Raw genomic sequence first — 19,308 nt, 5'->3', positions numbered from 1 at the left:
TCATTCAGAGCTATGTGGAGATAAATGATACGGGGGAGGTTTTGGCAGCTACAGTATGGGAGGCGTTGAAGGTAGTGGTGAGAGTGGAGTTTATTTCGATACAGGCACACAGGGAGAAGGCGGAGATGGATAGGTTAGTGGAGGAGATTCTCCAGGTGGACTGGAGGTACTTTGAAGCCCCGGAGGCGGGGCTGTTGAAGGAGCGGCAGAAGCTGCAGATGGAATGCTATCTACGGGAAACACTGGTTTTCCCAGGTAGCTGGGAAGGGCGGTGTACGAATATGAGGAGATGGCTAGCAGGATGCTAGCAAACCAGTTGAGGAGGCAGGAGGCAGCGAGGGAGGATTGGGAAAGTAAAGATCAAAAGGGGGAATACGATCTTGGATCCAGTAGGGGTGAACCGGGTGTTCAGCGACTTTTATTGCAGGTTATACGAGTTGGAACCCCAGCTGGGGCGGAGGCGATAAGGAGTTTTTAAGAGGGATTAGAGTTTCTGAGGGTGAAAGAAGAGCCTAGGGGCCCCAATTGGGCTGGTTGAAGTGATGAAGGGGTTGGAGGCAATGCAGTTGTGCAAGGCCCCGGGGCCGGATGGGTACCCTGTAGAGATTTACAAAAGGTTATCGGGTGTGCTGGGGCCCCTGTTGGTAAGGGCGTTTAATGAGGCTAGAGAGCGAGGGGTGCTCCCCCCGATGATGTCACAGGCCTCAATTTCTCTCATCCTGAAGCGGGAAAAGGACCCGGAACAATGTGGGTCGTACAGGCCAATCTCCCTGCTAAATGTAGATGCCAAGCTATTGGCCAAGATCTTGGCCTCGAAAATAGAGATTGTGTGCCAGGGGTGATTGTGAAGGGGAGACATTCGGCGGCGAATATTGGAAGGCCTTTGAATGTGACAATAATGCCCTCCGAGGGAAGAGAATTGGAGGTGATGGTCGCCATGGATGTGGAAAAGGCCTTTGATCAGGTGGAGTGGGAATATTTGTGGGAGGTCCTGGGGCGGTTTGGGTTTGGGCAGGGTTTTGTGGACTGGGTCCGGTTGCTGTACCAGGCATCGGTGTTGAGTGCGCGGACGAACCAGGTCAGCTTGGGTTATTTTAGGCTGAACCGGGGACGAGGCAGGGGTGTCCACTCTCCCCACTGCTGTTTGCCTTGGATATAGAGCCACTGGCAATGGCACTGAGAGCATCAAAGGACTGGTAGGGGATAGAACGGGGGGGGGGGGGGGGGGGCTCGCTATATGTGGACAACCTGCTTTTGTATATTTCTGACCCGCTGGAGGGCATTGGAGGGATTATGGAGATCAGAGGAAATCGGCCGGTTTTCAGGATATAAATTGAATATGGGTAAAAGCGAGGTCTTTCCGATTCAAGCATGGGGACAGGAGAGGAGATTGGGGGAGATGCCGTTCAAGGTGGTGGGAGGGAGCTTCGGTATCTGGGTATCCAGGTGGCGGGGAGTGGGAGCAGCTGAATATGCTGAATCTGGCTCGGTTGGTGGAGTAGATGAAGGGGGACTTCAGAAGGTGGGATATGCTCCCGTTGTCACTGGCAGGGAGGGTGCAGACGGTGAAGATGACAGTTCTCCTGAGGTTTTTGTTTATATTTCAGTGCTTGCCTATTTCTATCCCCAAGGTTTCTTTAAGAGGGGTATGGGTCGTGAGGAGCTGGATTGAAAAAGGAAATGGCTAGTCGTCAAGGGGGGGGGGGGTAAAGAGCCCCCCGACCCGGTTGATCACGTGGAATGTGAGAGGGCTGAACGGGCCGATTAAGAGGGCACGGGTACTCGTACACCTAAAGAAACTTAAGGCAGATGTGGTTATGCTTCAGGAGACGCATCTGAAGCTGATAGACCAGGTTAGATTTCGCAAAGGATGGGTGGGGCAGGTGTTTCATTTGGGCTAGATGCAAAAAACAGGGGGGTGGCCATACTAGTGGGGAAGCATGTAATGTTTGAGGCAAAGACTATAGTGGCGGATAGTGGGGGCAGATACGTGATGGTGAGTGACAAACTGCAAGGGGAGGCGGTGGTATTAGTGAACGTGTATGCCCCAAACTGGGATGATGCCAATTTTATGAGGCGTATGTTAGGACGAATCCCAGACCTAGAAGTGGGGAAGTTGGTAATGGGTGGAGACTTTAATACGGTGCTGGACCCAGGGCTGGACAGATCGAGGTCCAGGACCGGAAGGAGGCCGGCTGCAGCTAGGGTGCTTAAGGATTTTATGGAGCAGATGGGAGGAGTAGATCCCTGGAGATTTAGTAGACCTAGGAGTAAGGAGTTTTCGTTTTTCTCCTATGTACACAAAGTATTTTCACGAATAGATTTTTTTGTTTTGGGAAGGGCACTGATCCCAAAGGTGACGGGGACGGAGTACACGGCTATAGCCATCTAGGATCATGCTCCACACTGGGTGGACCTGGAGATAGGGGAAGAAAAACAACAGCTTCCACCCTGGAGAATGGACATGGGATTATTGGCAGATGAGGGGGTGTGTTTAAGGGTGAGGGGGTGTATTGAAAGGTACTTGGAACTTAATGATAATGGGGAGGTACAGGTGGGAGTGGTCTGGGAGGCACTGAAGGCAGTGGTTAGAGGAGAGCTGATATCTATTAGGGCACATAAAGGAAAGCAGGAGGGTAGGGAAAGGGAGCGGTTGTTGAAAGAACTTCTGAGGGTGGACAGACAATACGCGGAGGCACCGGAGGAGGGACTGTACAGGGAAAGGCAAAGGCTACATGTAGAATTTGACTTGTTGACTACGGGTAATGCAGAGGCACAATAGAGGAAGGCACAGGGTGTACAGTATGAATATGGGGAGAAGGCGAGTAGGTTGTTGGCCCACCAACTGAGGAAAAGGGGAGCAGCGAGGGAGATAGGGGGGGTGAGAGATGAGGAGGGAGAGATAGAGCGGGGAGCGGAGAGAGTGAATGGAGTGTTCAAGGCATTTTATGAAAGATTATATGAAGCTCAGCCCCCGGACGGGAAGGAGAGAATGATGTGCTTTCTGGATCAGCTGGAATTTCCTAAGGTGGAGGAGCAGGAGAGAGTGGGGCTGGGAGCACAGATTGAGACGGAGGAAGTAGTGAAAGGGATTGGGAGCATGCAGGCGGGGAAGGCCCTGGGACCAGACGGATTCCCAGTTGAATTCTATAAGAAATATTTGGACTTGCTGGCCCCGCTACTGATGAGAACCTTTAATGAGGCGAGGGAAAGGGGGCAGCTGCCCCCGACTATGTCAGAGGCAACGATATCGCTCCTCCTAAAGAAGGAAAAAGACCCACTGCAATGCGGGTCATACAGGCCCATTTCCCTCCTGAATGTGGATGCTAAGATTCTGGCCAAGGTAATGGCAATGAGGATAGAGGATTGTGTCCCGGGGGTGGTCCATGAGGACCAAACTGGGTTTGTGAAGGGTAGACAGCTAAATACAAATATACGGAGGCTGTTAGGGGTAATGATGATGCCCCCACCAGAGGGGGAAGCGGAGATAGTGGTGGCGATGGATGCCGAGAAAGCATTTGATAGAGTGCTTTCTATCAAGCACTCTATCTTGATTATTTGTGGGAGGTGTTGAGGAGATTTGGCTTTGGGGACGGGTATATCAGGTGGGTACAGTTGCTGTATAGGGCCCCGATGACGAGCGTGGTCACGAATGGATGGGGGTCTGACTATTTTCGGCTCCTTAGAGGGACGAGGCAGGGATGTCCTCTGTCCCCGTTATTGTTTGCATTGGCGATTGAACCCCTGGCCATAGCACTGAGGGGTTCCAGGAAGTGGAGGGGAGTACTTAGGGGGGGGGGGAGAAGAACACCGGGTATCTCTGTATGCGGATGATTTGTTGCTATATGTGGCGGACCCGGCGGAGGGGATGCCAGAGATAATGCGGATACTTGGGGAGTTTGGGGATTTTCCAGGGTATAAACTGAACATGGGGAAAAGTGAGTTATTTGTGGTGCACCCGGGGAGCAGAGCAGAGAGATAGAGGATTTACCGTTGAGGAAGGTAACAAGGGACTTTTGGTACCTGGGGATCCAGATAGCCAAGAATTGGGGTACATTACATAGGCTTAATTTAACACGGTTGGTGGAACAGATGGAGGAGGATTTCAAGAGATGGGACATGGTGTCCCTGTCATTGGCAGGTAGGGTGCAGGCGGTTAAAATGGTGGTCCTCCCGAGATTCCTTTTTGTGTTCCAGTGCCTCCCGGTGGTGATCACGAAGGCTTTTTTCAAAAGAATTGAGAAGAGCATTATGAGTTTTGTGTGGGCTGGGAAGACCCCGAGAGTGAGGCGGGGATTCTTGCAGCGTAGTAGGGACAGGGGGGGGCTGGCACTACCGAGCCTAAGTGAGTACTACTGGGCCGCCAATGTTTCAATGGTGTGTAAGTGGATGGGAGAAGGGGAGGGAGCGGCGTGGAAGAGATTGGAGAGGGCGTCCTGCAGGGGGACTAGCCTGCAAGCAATGGTGACGGCGCCGTTGCCGTTCTCACCAAAGAAATACACCACCAGCCCGGTGGTGGTGGCTACATTGAAAATTTGGGGGCAGTGGAGACGGCATAGGGGAGGGACGGGAGCTTCGGTGCGGTCCCCGATAAGAAACAATCATAGGTTCGTTCCGGGGAGAATGGATTGGGGATTTGGAGCATGGCAAAGAGCTGGGGTAGTACAACTAAGAGATCTATTTGTAGATAGGACGTTTGCGAGTCTGGGAGCGCTGACGGAGAAATATGGGTTGCCCCAAGGGAATGCATTTCGGTATATGCAATTGAGGGCTTTTGTGAGGCAACAGGTGAGGGAATTCCCGCAGCTCCCGACGCAGGAAGTGCAGGATAGAGTGATCTCAGAGACATGGGTGGGGGACGGTAAGGTGGCGGACATATACAGGGAGATGAGGGACGAGGGGGAGATCATGGTAGATGAGCTGAAAGGGAAATGGGAAGAAGAACTGGGGGAGGAGATTGAGGAGGGGCTGTGGGCTGATGCCCTACGTAGGGTAAACTCATCGTCCTCGTGTGCCAGGCTAAGCCTGATACAATTTAAGGTGCTACACAGGGCGCATACGACTGGAGCACGGCTTAGTAAATTTTTTGGGGTAGAGGATAGGTGTGCGAGATGCTCGAGAGGCCCAGCGAATCACACCCACATGTTCTGGTCATGCCCGGCACTACAGGGGTTCTGGGTGAGGGTGGCAAAGGTGCTTTCGAAAGTGGTGGGGGTCCGGGTCGAACCAAGCTGGGGGTTGGCTATATTTGGGGTTGCAGAAGAGCCGGGAGTGCAGGAGGCAAGAGAGGCTGACCTGTTGGCCTTTGCGTCCCTTGTAGCCCGGCGCAGGATATTGTTAATGTGGAAGGAAGCCAAACCCCCGGGTGTGGACACCTGGATAAACGATATGGCAGGGTTTATAAAGTTAGAACAGATTAAGTTTGTGTTAAGGGGTTCGGCTCAGGGGTTCACCAGGCGGTGGCAACCGTTCGTCGACTACCTCACAGAAAGATAGAGGGAATGGAAAAGAAGTAGACAACAGCAGCAACCCAGGGGGAGGGGGGGGAGAAAGGCGGGGGGGGGGAGGGAATCGGACGGACTCTCAGGGATGTTATTGTATATGTATAGGTATTTGGTATATGTAATTGTATATTGGATTGTTGGATTGTATTTTTGGAGAGTATTTATTTTGGACAAGGCAGTTGCCATTTAGTTTTGTTTTTGTTTATATATTACTTATTTATTTGTTTAAAACTGGCCACGGTTATTTATATTGCTTTATTGTTGTGTAAAAGAAACACTACGTATTGTTATGTTTGGCCAAAAAACTTGAATAAAATATATTTAAAACAAAAAGAGGGGTATGGGTCAGTGACATGGCCGAGTTTCTCAGGCTTGAGAATATCAAGTTCGCCCTGAGGGGATCAATGCTAGAATTTGCCCGGAGGTGGTAACCATTTAACGACAACTTCTTCGGGGAAAACTAAGCTGTCAGCGGGGGGAGGGGGTGTAAAAGGAAAGAGGGAGGCATATGGGGTTGGATGAGTTGGGAAATAGTGGGAAAGGGGAATTGTGTATGCATGGATGTAAGCCATGTTGGCTGGGTTTGGTTGTTGGTTGGGTGGGTATTATTTACTCTTAAAAATTGTTAAAATTATATATGCCTTAATGAAAATATTTTTTAAAAACAGTGCAACTTCTTTGGAGTGACAATCAGCATCGATTATGGGGGGGGGGGGGGGGGAAGCAGTCGGGTCGATAGTGACCTTGGGTCGGGGGTGGGAGGTCGGTTGCGCCTGCGGGGAGGGGAGGTCGGGCCTGCGGGGAGGGGTGGGGAACACCATGGGATAAGGGTGGTTAGTTTGGCGGGGGGTGGGGGGGGGGAAATGTCAGTCTGGGTCTTTACAGTAATTATCCATAAGTTAGAAGAGATTTCAATTCTTCTAACTTCTTCTGAGTAACTATTGGTGTAACCCTGTCAGAACCATGTGAAGTTTGTGATCTAAATCACTTTTTCAGATGGTTCCCAGCAGCAGCACCCTCCCTCCCTGCCAAGTTATAGGACTGTTTCCTTAGGAGACCTTAAAAGAAAATGCACTGATACATACAGCTGTAATTAAACTTGCCTAAACTGAATTAATATTCTACAATTTATATTACCTTTTCGAACAATGATTGTTCAGGATGTAGCTTTGAAACTTCTGGAGAAAACTGGAACTCCAGTGAAACATGAATGTTAAAGGCCTGGTTATACAAGCTTCCATAGCACTTTCTTAGGCAAATATTATGCATACTGTACTACACAGTAACTTAGTTTTTGAACTTGTGTAATCCTGGCATGTACTTGCATGTATAAAAACTACTGTTGATCTTTGTGGAGTCAGGTATCAGTAATGATGTACTTTAATAATTTGAAAAGCTGCTAAGGTATAAAGAAAGAAAATCAAAGAAACAAATATCACAACACACATGAAAAAATGTGAAATAAGGCAAGGAAAATCTACTTTCAGTCATAAGCAAACTCACCTCCTCAGGTGTTGTTGTCTAAATAGCAGAAAGAAAAGCAAAATTGAAAGAGGTAGTTTAATGAAAGAAAGTTGCAACAGTAAACAAGTAAATCAGATACACAAGTTGCAAAGTGAAAGCTCATTGAAAAACTGTAAATCAGGGAAATGTTTTACACATTGAACAAAACTTGCATAGCATTAAGCAGTTAGATAAGCGATAGCATAGACGGATATAAAACTGTATTTAACATGGTGCTTCAGTAGCTCTTTCTTGTACCGTTTCAAATTTATTTTAAAATGTCAACAGCCTCATCAGTGTCACGGATAGGACAATAGCACTTTAACTAATAAAAAATAGTTAAGCCATTTGCTAATACTGTGCACTTTGGTTCTCATTACTCTGGTATAAATAGCAAATATTTTCTCTGTGACAGATATTTGAAATCTTTTTTCACGAATGTGGAATTAATACATGCTTATCGATAATTTGTGCCTTTATGATACTTAGAAAAATGTAAATAGGTCAAACAACAGTCATGATTAGATCAACGGTATATTTACACTACCACAATTTGAAATGAGACGACGTTGTCATGGTCATGGGTAGGGATTTATGCCACAGTATGGTCAATATTAAATTTCAGCCTGAAATAAGGACATTTCCTACATCACATTTCCCACACCATTGTGGGGAGGGAGGGGATTTTCCAGCCACTCTTGCCAGTAGGATCTTCCGGTTCCAACAGTGAATTCCATTGACAGTGGCAGGGCCCGAAGATCCAACCACTGGCCAATGGCAGGTCACGTCCCACCGAGAAACACGCCGCGAGGGGCGTGGAAAATTCTCGTTCCCCATCTGTTCTGTGAACACCCACACTAATTGTGGACAAATTAGGGTAGTTGTGTACCTGTATATATTTATATTACACTTGCAATTATAATGGAAAATAGTAGGGCACCTTGAAGGTAACAAAGGGTGTTGCAGTGACGTTACAGGATGTTGGTACACGGGAACAACACCAGCACCTCCAAGTTTCCCTCCAATCACAAGCCATCCTCACTTGGAAATATATTGGTGTTCCTTTGTCATTGCTGGGTTAAACTCCTGGAATTCCCAAACTAACAGCCCAGTGGGATACCTTTGCCAAATTCACTGCAGCCAACACCACCTTCTCAAGAGCAATTCAGGAAAGGTAATAAATGCTGACCTTTCCAACGATAACCAACGAACGAATGAAAAAAAAATGATTAAGAATGTATAAATTCAGGCTTCAATCAGAATTTCAGCCAAACACAAAACAATAAAAAGATGACGCATAAATTACGAAAAGCAATATAAAATCTGCATTAGTTGTTGGTCTTAGTATGCTGGAAAAGAGCTTGAATTAATTCAAAACTGATGAATGATATTCAAATGTTTTATGAGTTATTTGAACTCCAAGATTGTGTGTTCGCCATATAATCTAAATCAGTAAATGTTATATATTTTGCACAGAGCTTCTCTTCTATGTGAAAATTTACTTCTTTTTGTAACTGCCAATAACAAGTTATCATATCATCACTCATGATGATTACAGAAGTAAGGATCTTATATGAATGCACATTTTTAAGCTATAGAACCAAATATTTGTGGAATTTATGGGAACGGGCAAGGTAGCTGTACAGTCCTCACATGCTTGCTGGGATTTTCTGCAGTGAGTGCTATTTATTTATTTTCTCTGAGATCCATATTCAAACTGGGCTCAAATCTGAGAGCTCACCAATGGAGCGGAGCAGAAAGCCGTATCGGAACATAGGAAACAGGAGCAGGAGTAGACCATTCAGCCTCTTGGATCCTACTCTGCCATTCTAATAGATCTTGGTGAATCTTCTACCTCAATGCCATTTTCCTGCACTATCCCCATACCCTTTGGTATCTTTAGTATCTAGCAGCTATCAATCTCTATCTTGAACATACTCAATGATTGAGCTTCCAAAGCCCTCTGGGATAGAGAATTCAGAAGATTCACCCTCTGAGTGAAGAAATTCCTCCTTATCTCAGTTCTGAATGGCTTGCCCCTTATTCTGAGACTATGTCCCTTCGTTTGAGATCTTCCCCAGCCAGGGAAATAATCCTGGCTGCATCTACCCTGTCTAGCCCTGTAAGAATGTCGTATGCTTCAATGGGATCACCTCTCATTCTTTTAAACTATAGAGTTAATTGGGCCAGTCTACATAATCTCTCCTCATAGGACAATCCCAGGGATCAGTCTGGAGCACCTCTGATGCACTCCCTCAAAGGAAGTATATCCATCCTTAGGTAAGGACACTAAAACTGTACACAATACTCCAGGTGCCGTCTCACCAAGTTTCGACACAATTGCAGGAAGACTTATTTACTCCTGTACTCAAATCTTCTTGCAATAAAGGCCAACATACCATTTACCTTCAGAATTGCTTGGGTTACCTGAACATCACTTTCAATGACTTATGAGTGCCCAGATCCCTTCAGATATCAACACTTGCCAATGCCACTCCATTTAAGAAATACTGTGCATTTCTGTACTTCCTTTATTTTCTTTAAAGTATTTTTTTTTGGAGTTTTAACAAAATATCAAAATGAAGAGAAGATAGAACAAGCAGAGAAAAAAGAAAAAAATAGCAACAATCGAATTAGCACATTATTTACAGGTTGTCACAACATCTGTGACCCTAGTCCCCACGGTCGTGTTTCCTTATTTATTTATGTTTTTATTGAGTTTTTGGTATACAAAACAGATATAAATATGAACAGTCGGAGATTAAAAAAAGAGAAAGAAAAAAGTAAAAGTGAAACTATTTACACTTAGATCGGCTTCAGCTATTTACATACATACATCGTAATTTTGTTTCTTTTTCCTCCTTACAGTATTTGTGACAATTGTGGTCCCCTATATTTCACTTCCCACCGGTTTTCTCTTTGGTTTTTTTCCTCCTTTGGTTCAAGTGGTTGCACCTGCCCTCCTCATGTCTCTCTTGTTGGGCTTGGTTGAGTTCCAAGTTTCCCTGCCCACCCCCATCTTCTTTACTGTGTCGTGGCTACCCCCTCCTGTTCTTTGGCTTCCTAGTTGTTGGCTACAAACAGATCTTCGAACTACCAAGTGAATGGCTTCCTCATTTTGTGGAAGCCTTCTACCGATCCCCGGATGGCGAATTAAATTTTCTCCATTTAGAGAAATTCAGTTTTGGGTGGTGCTGCTGACCGCCAGTCGAGCAGGATTCTCCGGCAGCTGATTAGGGAGGCAAAGGCAAGGGCGTCGGCCCTCCTCCCCATGAAGAGAACTGGCTGTTCTAAGCCCCGAAGATTACTACTCTCGGGCATGGCTCCACCCTCATCCCCACCACCTTGGGCATTGCCTCGAAGAAGGCTGTCCAATACCCAGCAAGTCTGGGGTAAGATCAGAACATGTGGGCGTGGTGGGGCCGCCTTGGCAACGTTAGCATCAACCCTCCACTTCGGGGTAGAACTTGCTCATTTGGGTTTTGATTAAGTGGGCTCTGTGTACCACACTTAACTGCATGAGGCTTAGCCTTGCGCGTGTAGAGGTGGAGTCTACCCTGTGCAGTGCTTTGCTCCAGAGTCCCCACCCTATTTCAAACCCCAAGTCCTCCTCCCACTTCTTCCTTGTCTCATCCAGTTGGGGGTTGGCCCCCTTAGCAGTCGACCGTACGTCACCCTAAGATGCCCGCGTCCAACAGGTCCCTGGCAGTGATTGTCGTGGTGGCCGTGGATGCATCCTTGTTTCCCTTCGTAGGAAATGTTTGATTTGTAGGTTACCGAGTTTGTTGCTCCCCAGTCAGCTGGAACCTTTGTGCAGATGGGGGCTTGTCGGACATTTCGGTTAACCCGAAATGCTGCCGCAGTCGGTTCCACAAGCAGAGTGTTGCTACCACCACTGGGCTCAGTGAATATTTATTGGGTGGGGATGGCAGTGCTAACTTCCTTGCTATTTCGCGGGTCCGAGATGCAGCCTTCACTTTGTTGAATTCAGCCCGGTACTTGGCCTGGTCTGCCCCAATGTTCTGATAGACCGGATCTTGTGATCTTCCCAGTTACAGTTTTTGCATTGCCTGGCCCAATGCAGGATTCTTTCCCGGTCTTTGCAATTATCGCACTCAGCTGTTCCCTGGTTCGGGCTTTGGTCGGAGCACCTGGTGCGCTCTGTCGATTTCTGGTGGGTTGGAGAAGCTATCCCTTCCCCAAGTTACCCAGCATTTGGACCACAGTCTGTGGGGTTTCTACCTTCAATCCTCTCCGGTAGGCCCATGATTTGTCGATTTTGCCGCCTCGATCGGTTCTCCTGGTGTTCGGCTTTGCCCCTCAGGTTGCCTTGTGTCACGACCAGCCTTAGCACCTCCTTTTCCATGGCAATGATTCAGTCGACCTGGTCGGTTGCAGCCCTTTCCAGATCTTTAATTGTTGCCTCCTGGGCTTCCTGTCGCTTTTTGGCTTCGTCCAGGGCCACCTGCATGGTCGCCAGAGCTTCGACCACCGAGCTTGTATGTCCGATTTGGTTTCTTCTTGATGTTCCCTCAATTTTCTCGAGAGTAACATCCTCCACCCATCCCCTGGTGTGTGTGCACGGGGGGGCTTCTCTTGTAGTGAGTCAGTCCCTCTTGCTCTGGCGAAGTCAGAGTTTCGCCGCCTTGTGTGTCAGCCATTTAGGTTATTTGCAGTTTGTCCAGGGTTTTTCCACTCCTGGTCTCCACTCATCCTCTGGACTAGCTGTTGTTTGGCATCCTTTCCTCTTTCTGTGTTTTGTTCGTGGTTTGGGGATGAGTGGCCGTTTTTCGGGCAAAAAGTGATTATTTTACAGGTTCGTGGGAGAAGAGCCACCTGATGTGCGGCTTTTCAGCACATCCCCGTCACTGGAAGTTGCATTTCTGTATTTCCTACTGAAGTGGATAACTTCTCATTTTTCCAGAGAATATTACATCTGCCATGTTGTTGCCACTCACTTAGCTTTTCTAAATCCCCTTGAAGTCTATTTGCATCTTCCTCAGAACTCAGATTCCCACCTAGTTTAGAGTCATCAGCAAATTTGGAAATATTACATTTGGTCTCCACATCCAAATCATTGATATAGGTTGTGAATAGCTTTGGTCCAAGGTCTTATCCTTGCAGTACCCCGCTGGTCACAGCCTGCCAACCTGAAAATTACCCATTTATTCTTACTCTGTCCATTAACCAATTTTCAATCTATGTCAGTATTATCCTCTCAATCCCACGCACTCTAATTTTACTGACTAACATCCTGTGTGGGGCATTATCAAAAAAAGCCTTCTCAAAATCCAAATACACCACATCCACTGGTTCCCCTTTTCTATTCTGCTAGTCATGTCCTCAAAAATCTCATGTTTCTCAAACATGATTTCCCTTTCATGAATTCCTGCTGACTCTGCCCAGTCCTACCATTATTTTTGAAGTGTCCAGTTATCGCATCCTTTCCAATAGATTATAGCAGTTTCCCTACTAATGAAGGCTAAGAGTTCTGTAGTTCACGGTTTTCTCTCTCCCTCCTTTTTTGCTACTTTCCAAACTAGCACAGTGGTTAGCACTGTTGCTTCACAGCTCCAAGGTCCCAGGTTCGATTCCCGGCTTGGGTCACTGTCTGTGCGGAGTCTGCACGTTCTCCCCGTGTGTGCTTGGGTTTCCTCCGGGTGCTCCGGTTTCCTCCCAGTCCAAAGATGTGCATGTTAGGTGGATTGGTCATGCTAAATTGCAGCAGGGTAGCATAGTGGTTAGCACAATTGTGGATTGGCCATGCTATTTTGGCCCTTAGTGTCCAAAATTGCCCTTAGTATTGGGTGGAGTACTGGGTTATGGGGATAGGGTGGTGGAGGTGTGGGCTTGGGTAGGGTGCTCTTTCCAAGAGCCGGTGCAGACTCGATGGGCCGAATGGCCTCCTTCTGCACTGTAAATTCTATGATTCTATGATTCACAGCACCAGGGATCCAGGTTGGGTCACTATCTGTGGGGAGTCTGCACGTTCTCCCCGTGTCTGCGTAGGTTCCTCCGGGTGCTCCGGTTTCCTCCCATAAGTCCCGAAAGACGTGCTTGTTAGGTGAATTGGACATTCTGAATTTTTCCTCAGTGTACCAGAACAGGCGTCGGAGTGTGGCGAATACGGGATTTTCACAGTAACTTCATTGCAGTGTTAATGGAAGCCTACTTGTGATACTAATAAAGATTATTATTGACTGCAGGGACCATTCCAGAATCTACAAAACTTTGGAAGATGACCACCAACGCATCCACCATCTTTACAGCCATCTCTTTCAACGCTCTGGAATGTAGATCACCAGGTCCAGAGGATTTATCAACTTTCAGCAAAATTAATTTCTTCAGTACTACTTTTTTTACCAACACTTAATTTCTTTCCTCATTCACACTGGCACTTTGGTTCTCTAGAATTCCTGAGAAGATTTTTTGTATCTTCCTTCGTGAAGATGCAAAGTATTTGTTTTGTTTCTCTGGCGTTTCATTATTCTCCTTTACACGTCTTCTGACTCAGCCTGTAGTAGGTCCATTAAACTTTGCCTTTTTACAACCCTGTTTTTATGTTTCTCACTGGTTTACCTTCATTTTCTGTTTTATTTTTCTTCATTGGTTTCTTGAATTTTGTGGGCAGCACTATAGCACAGTGGTTAGCACAGTTGATTCACAGCTCCAGGGTCCCAGGTTCAATTCCCCGCTATATTACTAATAAAATCTTAAATTACCCAAGTTTCGAAAGACAAATGGGAAAACTACTCACTAACCAATCAACCAATATGTATTGAATACATACTTTGGTTCTGTCTTCACAAATGAGGACACAAATCAGATCCCAGAAATGTTGGAGAATGAAAGGGATGTGAGAGGGAAGAACTGAGGGAGATCAACATTAGTAGAGAAATGGTGCTGGGAAAACTGATGGGATTGAAGGTGGATAAATCCCCAGGGCCTGAGAATCTGGATCCCAGAGTGCTTAAGGAGGTGGCTCTGGAAATAGTGGATGCATTGGTGGTCATCTTCCAGGATTCTATAGACTCTGGAACTGTCCCTGCAGATTGGAGGGTAGCTCACATCATTCCGATATTCAAAAAGGGAAGTAGAGAGAAAGCAGGGAATTATAGACCAGTAAGCCGAACATCGGTAGTGGGGAAAATGCTTGAATCCATTATCAAGGACTTTATAGCGGAACATTTAGAAAGCAGTGGCAGGATCAGTCAGAAGCAGCATGGATTTACGAAGGGAAAATCATGCTTGACAAACCTGTTGGAATTCTTTGAAGAGGTAACCAGTATAGTCGACAAGGGGGAGCCAGTCGATGTGGTATATTTGGACTTTCAGAAGGCGTTTAACAAAGTCCCATATAAGAGATTATTGTGCAAAATTAAAGCTCATGGGACTGGGGGAATGTATTGAGGTGGATAGAAAACTGGTTGGCAGAGAGGAAACAAAGAGTAGGGATTAATGGGTCCTTTTCAAATTGGTAGGCAGTAACTAGTGGGGTACCACAGGGATCAGTGCTGGGACCCCAGCTATTCACAATATATATTAATGATTTGTATGAGGGAACAAAATGTAACATCTCAAAGTTTGCAGATGATACCAAATTAGGTGAGAGGGTGAATTGTGACGAGGATGCAGGGATCCTACAGCATGATCTGGCCAGGTTGGGCGAGTGGGCAAATCAATAGCAGATGCAGTATAATTTGGATAAGTGTGAGGTTATTCACTTTGGAAGCAACAATAGGAAGGCAGATTACTACCTGAATGGTTATAAATTGGGAGTGGAGTGTGCAGCGGGACCTGGGTGTCCTTGTGCACCATTCGCTGAAGGTAAGCATGCAGGTGCAGCAGGCGGCAAAGAAGGCTAATGGTATGCTGGCCTTCATTGCAAGAGGTTTTGAGTATAGAAGCAGGGATGTGTTGCTGCAATTGTACAGGGCCTTGGTGAGGCCACACTTGGGAGTATTGTGTGCAGTTTTGGTCTTCTTCTCTGAGGAAGGATGTTCTTGCTCTCAAGGGAGTGCAGCGAAGGTTTACCAGACTGATTCCAGGATGGCAGGACTGTTTTATGAGGAGAGATTGACTAGGTTGGGATTATTCTCGCTGGAGTTCAGAAGAATGAGGGGGGATCTCATAGAGACTTATAAAATTCTAACAGGACTAGAAAGGGTAGATGCAGGGAAGATGTTACCAATGATGGGTGTGTCCAGAACCAGGGGTCACAGTCTGAGGATTCAGGGTAAACCATTTTGGACAGATAAGGAGACATTTCTTCACACAAAGAGTGGTGAGCCTGTGGAATTCATTACCACAGGAAATAGTTGATGCTAAAACTTTGAATATATTCAAGAGGCAGCTGGATATAGCACTTGGAGAGAATGGGATCAAAGGCTATGGGGAGAAAGCAGGTTTAAGCTATTGAGTTGGATGATCAGCCGTGATGAATGGCAGAGCAGGCTCTAAGGGCCAAAAGGCCTCCTCCTGCTCCTATCTTCTATGTATCTATGGAACCACCTGTTTTTCTGTGGTGCACATTTTTGAGATTTTTCTCACAACGCTGGCGGTCTGCTGTGGAACCAGGGTTAGGATAGCTCTTTTCGATGCTGCTATCTGTCTCTGGATTTTCCTCTCGTCTGCTCTTTTAGATGCTGCTGTCTGTTTCCAAGCCCTATTCTCCCTCTCCCTTTTAGATGCTGCTGTCTGTTTCCAGGCCCTCTTCTCTCTCTCGCTCTTTTGGGTGCTGCTGTCTGTTTCCAAGCCCTCTTCTCTCTCTCTCTCTTTTAGATGCTGCTGACTGTTTCCAAGCTCTCTTCTCTCTCTTTTAGGTGCTGCTGTCTGTTTCCAGGCCCTCTTCTCTCTCTCGCTCTTTTGGGTGCTGCTGTCTGTTTCCAAGCCCTCTTCTCTCTCTCGCTCTTTTGGGTGCTGCTGTCTGTTTCCAAGCTCTCTTCTCTCTCTCTCTCTTAGGTGCTGCTGTCCGTTTCCAAGCCCTCTTCTCTCTGCTTGTTTAAATGCTGCTCTCTGTTATCAAGCCCTCTTCTCTCTCTCTCTCTTTTAGGTGCTGCTATCTGTTTCCAAGTCCTCTTCTCTCTCTCTTTTAGGTGATGCTGTCCGTTTCCAAGCCCCTCTTCTCTCTCGCTCTTTAGATGCTGCTGTCTGTTACCAAGCCCTCTTCTCTCTTGCTTGTTTAAATGCTGCTCTTTGTTACCAAGCCCTCTTCTCTCTCTCTTTTAGGTGCTGCTATCTGTTACCAAGCCCTCTTCTCTCTGTTTGTTTAAATGCTGCTGTCTGTTACCAAGCTCTCTGCTCTCTCGTTCTTCTAGATATTGCTCTCTGTTTCCAGGTCCTCTTCTCTCTCACTCTTTTAGGTACTGCTGTCTGTTTCCAAGCCCTATTCTCCCTCTCCCTTTTAGATGCTGCTGTCTGTTTCCAGGCCCTCTTCTCTCTCTCGCTCTTTTGGGTGCTGCTGTCTGTTTCCAAACCCTCTTCTCTCTCTCTCTTTTACATGCTGCTGACTGTTTCCAAGCTCTCTTCTCTCTCTTTTAGGTGCTGCTGTCTGTTTCCAAGCCCTCTTCCCTCTCTCTCTCTTTAGATGCTGCTGTCTGTTACCAAGCCATCTTCTCGCTTGCTTGTTTAAATGCTGCTCTCTGTTACCAAGCCCTCTTTTCTCTTTTAGGTGCTGCTATCTGTTTCCAAGCCCTCTTCTCTCTCGCTCTTTAGGTGCTGCAGTCTGTTACAAAGCCCTCTTTCTCTCTCTCTCTTTTAGATGCTGCTGTCTGTTTCCAAGCTCTCTTCTCTCTCTTTTAGATGCTGCTGTCTGTTTCCAAGCTCTCTTCTCTCTCTCTTTTAGGTGCTGCTGTCCGTTTCCAAGCCCCTCTTCTCTCTCGCTCTTTAGATGCTGCTGTCTGTTACCAAGCCCTCTTCTCTCTTGCTTGTTTAAATGCTGCTCTTTGTTACCAAGCCCTCTTCTCTCTCTCTCTCTCTCTTTTAGGTGCTGCTTCTTGTTACCAAGCCCTCTTCTCTCTGCTTGTTTAAATGCTGCTGTCTGTTACCAAGCTCTCTGCTCTCTCGTTCTTTTAGATATTGCTGTCCGTTTCCAGGTCCTCTTCTCTCTCACTCTTTTAGATACTGCTGTCTGTTTCCAGGCCCTCTTCTCTCTCGCTCTTTTAGCTGCTGCTGTCTGTTACCAAGTCTTCTTCTTTCTCACTTGTTTAGATTCTGCTGTCTGTTACCAAGCCCTCTTCTCTCTTGCATGTTTAGCTGCTGCTGTCTGTTACCAAGCTCTCTTCTTTCTCGCTTGTTTAGATGCTGCTGTCTGTTACCAAGCTCTCTTCTCTCTCGCTGATTTAGCTGCTGCTGTCTGTTACCAAGCCCTCTTCTCACTCGCTTGTTTAGATGCTGCTGTCTGTAACCAAGCCCTCTTCTCTCTCGCTTGGTTAGATGCTGCTGTCTGTTACCAAGCCCTCTTCTGTCTTGCTTGTTTAGATGCTGCTCTGTTACCAAGCCCTCTTTTCTCTCGCTAGTTTAGATGCTGCTCTCTGTTACCAAGCTCTCTTCTCGCTCACTTGTTTAGATGCTGCTGTCGTTACCAAGCTCTCTTCTCTCTCGCTTGTTTAGATGCTGCTCTCTGTTACCAAGCCCTCTTCTCACTCGCTTGTTTAGATGCTGCTCTCTGTTACCAAGCTCTCTTGTCGCTCACTTGTTTAGATGCTGCTGTCGTTACCAAGCTCTCTTCTCTCTCACTTGTTTAGATGCTGCTATATGTTTCCAAGCCCTCTTCTCGCTCACTTGTTTAGATGCTGCTGTCGTTACCAAGCTCTCTTCTCTCTCGCTTGTTTAGATGCTGCTATATGTTTCCAAGCCCTCTTCTCGCTCACTTGTTTAGATGCTGCTGTCGTTACCAAGCTCTCTTCTCTCTCGCTTGTTTAGATGCTGCTCTCTGTTACCAAGCTCTCTTCTCTCTCACTTGTTTAGATGCTGCTATATGTTTCCAAGCCCTCTTCTCTCTCGCTCTTTTAGGACTGCAGTCGGTCCGTATCCACCAAGGATGCAGGGCCAAATGGTTAAAACTGTTGCTCATACAAGGCATGACAAAGCCATAAAAGCTGCTCCATCCATCACACAGAGTTGTTGATGAAAGCACACATAACACATTGCAATACAAACTGGATGGGCTTGGATCTTGTTTAATCTAGAAGACGAGAAATGCCAAACAGATTAATTGCCTTGTGACTGACGAGGATTTAAAAAGCTAGAGAGCACTGACAGTTCGACCCTTCTCTCAGTCCCTCATTCACTTTCGTCTCTGAACCCTATTTCTCCCTCAACCTTTTGATTGTCAACCCACCTCTCTCTTTCTTTTACTATGAACCATCTCTCTCTCGCTCTCTTTTGCACTCTCTCCCCCATGCTCTCACTGCCAGTTTCCCTCAAACATGCTGATTTACTTTCAAAATTCAACTTCCATATAAAAAAATGAATTAGGTTGAAGGAAGAAACTATCTAGGTGTATGTATGTGTAAAATATATTTTTAAAATCTTAAATCTCTACATGTACACACTTCCAAAGCTTTTCCATTGTGATGTACACACTCCCAAAGCTTTTCCATTGTAATGTCCATATTTCAGTTACCAAATGAAATTTTAAGATAATCTAATCACCATCTTGATTTATCTCTAGGCAAACTTGAGGCTGAAATGTGAGAGTGAAACTCCATCAGTGCAGTATAACTTCTGTCTGCCCAAAGCAAAGGCTACAGTCCCTGCTTCAAATTTCATGGGTAGGGTCACTTGCATGGTCACATGCACGCGAGATTCACTTGCCCTATCCGGCAGTAGGGGTGGCCCACTGCTGCCCCAGTAGAGGGACCCAGATGTCCAATCGTGACTGAACATTCTGCTGCTTTGAAGGACGGTATCCTTTATTTAAGAGTGAGTTGAAGATAAATGTCTTCACTCAGAATGTTGAGTCTTGGGGAATTCTCTACCCCAGAGGGCTGTGGATGTCCAGTCGATGAGTATTTTCAAGATTGAGATTGATGAATTTTTGGGCACTAAAGAAATCAAGGGAATTGAGAATAGGGCTTTTGTTTATTCGTTTATGGGATGTGGGTGTCACTGGCAAGACCAGCATTTGTTGTCCATCCCTAATTACCCTTGAACTGAGTGGCTTTCTAGGCCATTGCAGAGGACAGGCAAGAGTCAACTATATTTCTATGGATCTGGAGTCACATGTAAGCCAGACTGGGTAAGGGCAGCAAATTTCCTTCCTTAAAAGACATTAGAGAACTAGATTCCAACAATCGAT

General features: G+C 46.4%; 1 protein-coding gene across 6 annotated transcripts in view; it reads right to left on the bottom strand.

Annotated features, from left to right (window-relative positions):
* The window catches only part of ift80 (intraflagellar transport 80 homolog (Chlamydomonas)), a 398,557-nt gene that overhangs the window by 31,728 nt on the left and 347,521 nt on the right, over positions 1-19,308 (bottom strand). For 4 of the 6 annotated variants that reach the window (XM_072474470.1, XM_072474473.1, XM_072474475.1 and 1 more), the window contains one exon: positions 7,008-7,025. The exons of the other annotated variants lie outside the window; for them this stretch is intronic. In XM_072474470.1, coding sequence (XP_072330571.1) covers positions 7,008-7,025 — 18 coding nt within the window. The remainder of the gene's footprint in view (positions 1-7,007; positions 7,026-19,308) is intronic. 6 annotated transcript variants of the gene reach the window in all.

This window comes from Scyliorhinus torazame, chromosome 14, assembly GCF_047496885.1.
Source record: "Scyliorhinus torazame isolate Kashiwa2021f chromosome 14, sScyTor2.1, whole genome shotgun sequence".
Classification (NCBI taxonomy): Eukaryota; Metazoa; Chordata; class Chondrichthyes; order Carcharhiniformes; family Scyliorhinidae; genus Scyliorhinus; species Scyliorhinus torazame.
This window is presented reverse-complemented; position numbering and strand designations above follow the sequence as displayed.